This window comes from Juglans microcarpa x Juglans regia, chromosome 7S, assembly GCF_004785595.1.
Source record: "Juglans microcarpa x Juglans regia isolate MS1-56 chromosome 7S, Jm3101_v1.0, whole genome shotgun sequence".
Classification (NCBI taxonomy): Eukaryota; Viridiplantae; Streptophyta; class Magnoliopsida; order Fagales; family Juglandaceae; genus Juglans; species Juglans microcarpa x Juglans regia.
This window is the reverse complement of record NC_054607.1, coordinates 11107479-11117742: the sequence shown is the minus strand read 5'-3', so window position 1 is coordinate 11117742 and position 10264 is coordinate 11107479. Positions and strand designations below refer to the sequence as shown.

General features: G+C 36.3%; 1 protein-coding gene across 6 annotated transcripts; it reads left to right on the top strand.

The window, feature by feature from the left end:
- The first annotated feature begins 1509 nt into the window (after positions 1 to 1509).
- Positions 1510 to 6581, top strand: LOC121241268. 6 transcript variants are annotated; one of them, XM_041138970.1, is made up of 10 exons: positions 1510 to 1973; positions 2120 to 2170; positions 3005 to 3121; positions 3611 to 4057; positions 4376 to 4812; positions 4962 to 5061; positions 5268 to 5327; positions 5462 to 5551; positions 5651 to 5760; positions 6007 to 6148. In XM_041138970.1, the coding sequence occupies exons 1-10, from the start codon at positions 1926 to 1928 to the stop codon at positions 6008 to 6010; spliced, it is 1464 nt and encodes a 487-aa protein (XP_040994904.1). In that variant the 5' UTR covers positions 1510 to 1925; the 3' UTR covers positions 6011 to 6148. The 6 variants fall into 6 exon arrangements, with proteins under 6 accessions (XP_040994904.1, XP_040994901.1, XP_040994899.1 ...); XM_041138967.1 differs by having other exon boundaries at positions 1511 to 1973; positions 5659 to 5760; positions 6007 to 6581; XM_041138965.1 differs by having other exon boundaries at positions 1511 to 1973; positions 5638 to 5760; positions 6007 to 6581.
- The last annotated feature ends 3683 nt before the right edge of the window (positions 6582 to 10264 follow it).

Here is a 10264-nt window from a genome sequence, read left to right as displayed (position 1 = left end):
TGCAATGGTAAGTACCTTTTTCTGACTGGAAGATCTGGTGGGAAATACTAATTTCCACTAAACTTAATTGCGATAAAAAATACTATTTCCATGAATATTGTGTATGAGAAAACCTAATTAGGCAACTATTTTCCACGAATATATGTCATGGGTAAACACTTTTTGCCACAACTCTTCCTATGGAGAATGATGGTATTTCCCACCACATCATACTATATGAGATCTTATTTGCCACAAAAAAAAAAAAAAAATGTTTTAACTGCCATCGATATTCGTGGGAAAAAGAATGCTTTTCCCATCTACTTGTGGTGTTGGTGGAAAAAGACTATTTCTTCACCAATTATATGCCACGAGTCAGACACGGAACAAATTGGTGGGAAAAAATGTTTTCCCACTAAAGATATGCATTTTCCCACGAGCATCACTCCCGGCAAAAAATGATATTTGTTGTAGTGTTGGCCTCCTAAAATACAAAGACTTCACCACCACTTATGATTTTCCAAGAATATTTGAAGAAACAAAGTTAGGAGTGTAACTGGTTCGGTTTGGTTTGGTTTTTGATATATTCTAGAACTGAATCGGTATATACCGGTTTTGAGATTTGAAGAACCGATACCACACCGGTTACACTCCTAAACCGGTATATTATATAGTATATATATATATATTATAGTATATAACAATATAGTGATAATATATTGTAGCATATTATAATATATATTATACTTGTATATTGATAGACTATAGTGATAATATTATATAGTTATTTATATAGATTTTAAAATTTAATATTATATCAATTTGTAATTTATCATATAATACAAAATTATTTTATCTATAATTATATATAATATAAAAAATATTTTATACAATATAAAAAACTAATATATATATGAATCGGTCCAGTCCAGTTTACCGGTTCAATGGTTTTTTTTTTTCACCCCTAAACAAAGTTGATAGTATTATATTTTCACATTTTGCTATCATGTTTTGTTCAAATTTCTAATATAGACACCAAACAAGCCCTTAGTACTTAAAGAGATTATAAAACATTAATTCAAATAAACAAGTTTGACTTCCATCCTGACAAAATTTTAATAAATACATTCCATTGAAAAAAATGAATAGACAAGATTAAAAGTCGATTGATGAAAAAATCACCTTATTTTTTCACTTAAAACAATCTCGCCCATTCATTTTTCAACAGGACGTATATATTCAGTAATATTTTAACAGGATCTATTTAAGCCAAACTCCAAAAAAACATTAAATGCTTTAATTCAATGAAATATATATTGATAATCTTGCCTCTTCAATTTTAATATAGATAGAAGTAATTAAACAATGGTCATGAATGCACAAATCCTTGTAGAAAAAGATAGATTCCTTCATCAATGATACGCTATAATATATTACTCATTACTTGTTCCTAATCAATAAATAAATCTCCACTTTTAACCTTAGAAGACTCCCCAGCAGATCAAGGCATAACCGCTAAGTCTTTCAAACTACAATTGCAAGCTACGCTAAAACCAAGCCCACTTCCACTCTTTTCTCTGCATGACCATGTCCCCACAAACCAGACGGTTGATCAAGAAGCCGCCCCCCTTCCATCTCTTGAACTAACCTCATCACCTTGAAAGCTCCATCTCATCTTCTTAAGATTGAAGCTCAAAAAGCCTTTTCCCAGATCGATTCAAACGTCAACAACAATAACAACAACAACAACCAGTAGTCTCAATATTCTTCTCTTCCTTTGCCTCCACGCTAGCTTTCATTCATGATTCTGATCTCCCCACCAACACCTGGATAGAATAACCAAGCCCTGACCAATATCCCATGCTATTTTTAGTGTTTCTTTGAGACGCTAGCTGGGGCTGGCTTGCTGAAGTTGGAGGAGTGCTGTCGTACGTGAAGTTTCGTTCATGGCGAGCCAAAGTGTCATGTTTTCGGTTCAGACGCCGTTGGAGATTGTAAGTGTCGTCCGTATAATATTTCGGTTTTTCGGTTGCTGCAGCCTGCACTGTCTACTTCTTTCTATCGATATTTCTTGCTACTTTTGTCTCTCTGTCGTCACGTTTTCTTTCTCTTGTTAATTTCTAACGTCTAGAATTTACAGAAAAATAAGAAACCCGGCGGGCAGCAAGAGAGAAAACAACTTGAAAGAGAGGTATATATGGGATCGGAAAACCATTTATTTCCCTTCAATGCCTATATAACTCTTGGTCTGATTCAAAAACCAAGCATCTTGAAGAATATCGAACGAATAATATTGCCAACCCAGAAATGTAGACAACCATAGGTGACGATCACTACTACTCCCCCTATATGGTTTATGTTCATCTGGTATTAATTAAGCAGTCCAATATTGATGGTTCATATGCAATTGTTATTGTAAAATCTGAGGCATTTATTTCTAACGAATGTTAAGAGTTTAGTCTAAGAGATCACTATGAGATGTTGATTTTTCTCTATCCAAGGATCAAGTGAAAATGGACTAAAAAGCCTCTTCTAGCTAGTCCACACCAACAAGATGCAGCATACAATCCTTTACTACGGCTTCTAGCCGCAATATTATAGTCTGTTTATTAGACTATATTAAAACCGCTTCAAGCAGCTTCCCCTGGTGGGAAATGGATCGGAGCCAAACTTTTGGCACTAGATCCATTTTTTTCTTATTCTCACGATGTATCTGTTGGCTTTAGGAAGACTATAGGGGACTCTCACCCTCATTAGAACTTATATCCTATAATCTGCTAGTTTATCTATGAATATTTTACTTGCAGAGAAAAAAAAAATGAATCTTAAGTATTTAACTGTACTTGAGGAGAAGTTCTTTTGGTAGAATGCTCAAAAGCATTTAGGTAATATCATATGGCAAGGGACATGTTAACATAGATATATAGGATATAATCGAGAGCTTTTATTCGATCTGATCCAGAAATATTGCATTCATGTTGTTGGAGAAAGCTATTTTAAGCTATTCCCATTTAAATGCATGCAGGTCTCTATGCTTCAAAAAATGCTGAATCAAGAAGAAATGATGCACGAGATTTTGGATCATGCACATAATCAACATAATGGTTCGGCTATCAGCATCCCTAACTTCCTGCCTCCAAAGGTAAACTGCCACTCATTCAAACATGCAAAAAAACATGCAAAAACATGCTACATTTCATCAAGAACGCATGATTAATGAAGCTCCTTGTAGGAGACATGACTTCTGAATACCTCAGTTTGAACATTGAGATAACATTGATAATATAGCATCTACTGAGAGTACTCGTCCAGATCTCTGTATACAGCATTGCCTTGAAACTCTAAGCTGTCAAAAATTAACTTTTATCTTGTGGGAAAAATATATAGGCTCTCAGACATAGCAATCCTTCAAAATACTATAGTTTCGTGTAATACCGAGTCCTTATGGCATACAGTTTTCTTACCAAATGTTTAAAGTTCATACTACAAAGATGTAGGCTTCTAGGACTTTGTACACAATGGAAACTATATGCCATCTTATATTAAGGTTCCAAAAATGCTTTAAACAAAGTTAATTCATTAAACTTCCTTTAAGGTGTGCTAATAATTGTCTATCATGTTTACTATGTAGATGAAAGAGCTCTTAGCAGAGTTAGCAATGGTTGAGGATGAGATAGATCGACTAGAAGACCAGATAAGCCAACTTCAAAGCAGTTTGAAACATGAACAAGAGATCATCAAAGATTCGCAATCTAAAGTACAATGGCAACGTGGAAGTCTGAGCCATCCTGATCTTCATCATCCCTCACTCACAACAAAGCCAAACTCCATATACAAAGGTGGCAATGAAATCATGGCCTATGAAACGAAAGCACTGCATTTCATAAGTAAAGCTATAAAAGGCGATTACAGTCTTAATGATTTCACTGTATCTGAGAAATTGGGAAACAGATTTGATGATCAGAAAGAAAATCTTTTCCAAGAAGCTGCTAAATTTCAGGACAAGGTGGTTCCAAGAAAAAGTGGGATGCTGAAACCATCCTCACCCTTGCGAGATCCTCGACATCCATCACCAAAGGTATACCTCTGCTCATTACTGCCATAATTTGTTTGTTGGTGATCATTTTCTTATATTCACTTAACATCTTATTAGTAAATAGCAGAATCAAAGATGAGAGAACTATACTAGACTATAGATCTACCTAATTTATTGTATAAATTTTAGATACCAATGATTAAACCATGTAAACTATACTCTTTCTTCTGGGATAACACACTTCATTTTCTGCTTCTGTTTCTATTTTCATTCTATTAACATTGATAACCAGATAGGAACATATTGAGATGTATATAACATGAGGTTCCTAAATCTAGATCTCAAATGACTTTGTTTCAGCCAAGAGAACGTAGTTCACCAATATTTTCAGACATCCCTCAAAAATCTCTATCAAGTGAAATTCAACTAGAAGATCAGGAAAACCAGCAATGGCAACCCAACTTGCTATCAGAGAGCATCATGAAATGTTTGAACCTCATATATACGAGACTGCTAAGAATATCAAGAGCAATGGAACTGGAGAAGTCAGGCCCCATTTCAAGGTCTATGAACACTTCTTTTAGTTCAAGAAGCTTTAGGGCCGAGACTGGCTTAAAGTCTAGTCTTCTGTTACAGAAGGAATCAAGGCAACAAGACCCCTATGGTATCTTCGACATGGAAGTGTCTATCCCCAGGGACATTGGTCCTTACAAGAACTTGGTTATTTTCACGTCAAGCTCTCTCGACCCCAAATCGATATCAAGCTCCAGTTCTATTCCTTTACTAAGAAAGTTGAGGTAGGAATATGCTAAACTCTACATATTGATGACTATTGTATACACAGATTCCTACCTAATATGAGTGCCATGCATAAGTTTAGGCATAAATGCAAACACGAAATAAGATGTCATTTTGATCTCCCTTTTGTCTTTGTGGATTAATGCAGCACTTTGTTGAACAGTCTTCAGACAGTGGACTTGAGAATCTTGACAAACCAACAGAAATTAGCATTTTGGATCAACATGTACAATGCTTGTATCATGCATGTATTATGGAAAAAGCCATTCTTCCTTCTCTTTTTCATCTTATTGAAATGGGTTTATCTAGCCTGATGTGCACGTAATCTTGCAATTGCATCAGAGTTGCAGCTGTAGTACTCTGATGTTCAAGTAAGCTTAAGAGCACATCAGGATGCCCTTACACATATTACTTAACTCTATCAAAATTCATCATAATCACAATTCTGTTTCAGGGATTTCTTCAATATGGAGCGCCTTCTACTCCACAAAAATTGCTTGCAATAATGAACAAGGTACGTACATCTCAGAACTCTCTTCAAAGACAAATTTCTCATGCTTTTTTTTAAGCAAATTGCATTGATTCCATTGAAAAGGAGTTCTAAGTAATTGCAACTATGATAGCGAACTATGTATCTTCTGAATACAGGCAACCCTTAACATAGGAGGCAACATAATAAATGCTCAAGCAATAGAGCATTTTATTTTGAGAAAGCCAGCATCTTCAAGCATGAAAGAGGTAAATTTAACCAAACCCATTTTCTATCCGAGTCATAGAGACATGAATATTACTTTTACAATCTCTTGAGAGGTGATTTCTAGAAGGTTTATCGCAAAGGTGAAAAGGATGATGATAAGGAAGGCATTGTTCGCGAACTTTTCGGAATTGAATCAATGGATCCAAATGTCATATTTGCTCTGTGCTGTGGAACTCGTTCATCTCCTGCTGTAAGTTAAAACTATCATAGTTCATGGCATTTCTCATTCTAACTATCTTATTCTATACACTCTCATCCCGCTCTTATCACATTGAATTGATATGTGTAATGTAATCAATAATCAGATAAACTCATTTTTTTTTTTAAATAATGAATTCAAAGATCATTAGGATAAGAGTGGAATGAAGATATAATATATAGTATTTTCTTTTCTTAATCTTGACACAGCAAGAAACATCGTTAATATCATGTGCAGGTAAGAATATACACAGCTGATGGGGTTGTAGCTGAGTTGGAAAAATCCAAGTTAGACTATTTGCAGGCTTCCATAGTGGTGACTAACACAAAAAGAATAGCCTTCCCTGAACTCCTGCTTCAAAATATGCTTGATTTTGCTGTAGACACAGACTCATTTGTGGAGTGGGTTTGCCAACAGTTGCCAACCTCAGGTTCATTGAGGAAATCAATGGTGGATTGCTTCAGAGGCCATAGCTGTGGCAAGATATCCAGCATTGTTGAAAAAATACCTTGTGACCTTGAATTCCAGTATTTGTTGGCAATATAATTAGCTCCAGAGATAATTTTTCCAGCACTTGATACGTCCTCAGCAACAGAATATGCAGATCAATGAAGTATTTGAGTACTTGGTCACAGCAAGTTTCCTTTCTTTTTACATCATTTTAGCTTTGGTTGACAAATTTCATGGATGGTTTTCTTGTTATCTACTTATTAGTGAATACTGCATGGACTTTCGTAGAGTGGTGATGATCATCCTCAATTTTCCAAGATATCAGGAAAATAATGGAATTTTGGGGAAAACACACTTGCATCTTCAAATTAGCACTTTAATGTGAAATCATCACTTGTCCTAAAAGGTTAAACTGATGAGAAGAGGTAGATTTTATTATTTGTATTATATTCTTAATGCTCTCCCTCACGTGTGGGCCAATCTCTTCCTCAATGAGTCGGCCCAACACGTGGAATATTTAATTAAATAGGTAGTGTAGAGTCAGGGTTCGAACTTAGGACCTCTGTTCTAATACCATGTGAAATCACTATTTGTCCCAAAAACTTAAACTGATTGGAAAGATGTAGATTTTATAATTTATATTATATTCTTAACATTCAAATCATATAAAACATTGTCCAAATTTTGACACTAACACGACACAATCTTGAAATTCAAATCTTGATAAAGGTGAGATCTTATGGATAATGCACATACCTTATGATTAATCAATCGCAATATATAGAAAAATGCACCAAATTAACTGCAAATGGATTATTACAATTTTTTTTAATTAAATACCTTCTATAATTCGGAAAAATTAGAAAACAGGCAGAGTCTGTAGACCGTATAGACCCGAATATAAAATATTGTTACCTAAATTGTAAAAATTATTTAAATTAAAAATTATAGAAAATCTCATTGGTTAGAACCTTCACTACATTAAAAGGTGCCACAGTGATATAAAATGGATATGCAGGTGCTCAGTGAAACACAGCAAACCTGTTCCGACAAAATTGCAACAGAAGGCCATCATTGTGGTAGTTGGCTAAACTAGCGTAACAAGTTATAACAACTCATCATTGCGGGAGTTTACAGAAAATTGTTCTTATTTTCTTTGCTTATATTAGGGGTGGCAATATGTGACACGATTTGTAAATTCAACACGAACATAATATAAAATTGGTAGGTTTGGATTTGATATAAATAAGTTTGGGTTAAAACAAGTTGACCCGTAAATTCAACTTTGCAGCTTTGACCATACCTTATGTTTGATGTCAGAAAAAGCTTGGTTTTTTTATTTCCCAACCATAGGAGGGAAGCCCAGATATTTCTCATATTGAAGCACATGACTAGAACCCCACAATGCCATGATATCCCTCTGTTTTCCTGCTATTAAATTGTTGCTAAAAACCATTGAAGTTTTTTCCTTATTGATTTGCTGACCTGAGGCATATTCATACTGTTGCAGCAAACCCTATAGTCTTCTGTTGGTCTCCACTTCAGCTGTACAAAAAATGACACTGTCATCTGCAAAAAGTAGATGATTCAAACGTGGCGCCCCTCTGCAGATTTGTATCCCAGTTATATACTTTGACCTTTCAGCTTCCTTCAATAAACTAACAAGACTCTCTGTGCGCATTAGAAATAAATAGGAAGAAAGGGGATCCCCTTACCTCAATCATCTTGTAGGCACAATATGACTAGTAGGTGCACCATTGATTAGGACTGAGAAAGAAGCTGTCTGAATACATCTCATCAGCAAGTTGATCAAACTTGAATGAAACCCCAACTTCTGCATCAAGAAAGCCCTACTCCACCCTATCATAGGCTTTACTCATATATAGTTTTAAAGACATAAAGCCTTTTTTGCCAACTCTTTTGTTTCTCAAATAATGGAGCACTTCATAAGTAACTAATACATTATCTGTAATTAACCTATCAGGAATAAATGCACTCTGAGAATCTGAAATGACAGATGGAAGTACTATTTTGACCCTATTAGCAATAACTTTAGACATTAATTTATAAACCACATTGCAAAGATTGATTGGTCTAAAATTATTCACTTTCAGAGGCTTTTTTTTTCTTAGGCACCAGAGTAATGAAAGTATGATTTATGGACAGAGGGAATTCACCAGTGTTGAGGGCTTTAAGTACTGCATAAGTCACAGACTTACCAATGGTAGGCCAATACTTTTGGAAGAAAATAGGAGACATACCATCTGGACCAGGAGCTTTCGTGGGATGCATCTGTTTTAGAGCCTACAAAACTTCTTCCTCAGTGTAAGTTTTGATAAGTTCCTCATTCATAGTGTCAGACACCTTCCTTTCCATTTTGTCAAGAATAGCAGCATGTCCTCGAGAGCCAGAAGCCGTAAAAAGATTCTCAAAATAATCAAGAATTAGCTTGTCACAATGTTCCCCTTCATACCAAACTCCATTTGCATTTTGTAGTTTCAAAATACTATGTGTTTTTCTTCTTTGAGAGGCCTTAGCATGAAAAAACTGTGTTTTGATCTCCCTCAACTAACCACAAAGCTCTTGATCTCTACTTCCACATAATCTCTTCCCTTTCCAACCACTTCTGGACCTCCTGTGTAGCGGAGATGACTAATAGATGATCACAACAAATCAGCCTTGATCACGCAAGGCTTGATCACAGCAACCCAGCAATCTGTTTCTCCTTGATCTCAGTCCAGCAAACGCTGCCATATTTAGTTTTTTTCTTAATTTTAGCTCATGTATTATTTTGTACAGCAGAGCAAATCAATTGCTCTTTCCTTTCTTGTCCATATAGGTAGACATGTATAAATAGGCACTTCCTCTGTAATATGAAAGTGACAGAGTCTTTGCAATAAAACACTGAGGTTTCATTTATTCTATATGGTATCAAGAGACCTTCTCCTCAAACGAGTTTGATCCTTTCCAACTGCTTCCGCTATGTCTCAATCTCCTCCCTCTGTCACCACCTCTCCCAATCTCAACACTCCATCCGAAAATAATATTGTTGCCATTAACGCCCATACCCAGCTTCCCTACAAACTCAACTCCTCCAATTTTCCTGCATGGCGTGCCCAACTTGACAGCCTTGTCATTGGGTATGACCTTCAGGGCTTTATCGATGGCTCCAATCCATGTCCTATACTTGGGACTGACCCAACTGTTGAAGCTCGTGTTGCTCGCAGTCGCTGGATTCGTCAAGACAAACTTCTACTTAATGGCATTTTTGCTTCTGTCTCTAAAAGCATCATGCCCTTGATTGCTGCCTCTGGCACTTCAAGAGAAGCTTGGCTCAAATTGACTAGTCTCTATGCAAATCGCTCTCGTACGAGAGTGATGCAACTCAAGGATACGCTTACCTCCTTGACTCGTGGCTCAAAAAGTGTCACTGAATATCTCCAGCAAATAAAAACCACTGTTGATGAACTTGCATTGGTTGATTCTCCTCTCACAAATGATGATTTAACGCTTTATATTCTCAATGGCCTTGGATATGATTTTCGTGATATTGCGGGTCCAATTCGCACTCATGAAACTCCTCTCACGTTTGAAGAACTTCATGACCTGCTTGTTAGTCATGAAACCTATATCAAACGACTTGAGACATTGCAACAAAATACTATTGCCACGGCAAACTACCACCAGAAAAAGTCTTCTGCTCCTTCCAATCGCAACAAGTTCAATCGCAATGGCAATCACTCAAAGCCCAACCAGCGGTCCTCTCAGCCACAACATTCCCCTCAGTCCTTCAATAAGAATTCTGTGGTCTGTCAATTCTGTTCTATCACTGGTCACACAGCTCGACAATGCAAGAAGTTCTGGACTCCCTCTTCACCAAATGTCAATTGTGCTGCTACTGGCTCTTTGACGGACAAATCCTGGATTGTTGACTCCGGCGCCTCGCATCATATCACCTCCGACATGTCCAAGCTGTCTGTCCATTCCGAATATGGTGGCACCGATGAGGTCATAATAGGCGACGACTCAGGTTTAAAAATCTCTC

Coding starts and splice junctions, on each gene's coding strand:
- LOC121241268 (XM_041138964.1), top strand. CDS start 1,926: ATGGCGAGCCAAAGTGTCATGTTTTCGGTTCAGACGCCGTTGGAGATT. Junction 5,062..5,267: donor ACAATGCTTGTATCATGCAT/GTATTATGGAAA, acceptor ATTCTGTTTCAG/GGATTTCTTCAATATGGAGC. Junction 5,552..5,634: donor CATCTTCAAGCATGAAAGAG/GTAAATTTAACC, acceptor GGTGATTTCTAG/AAGGTTTATCGCAAAGGTGA.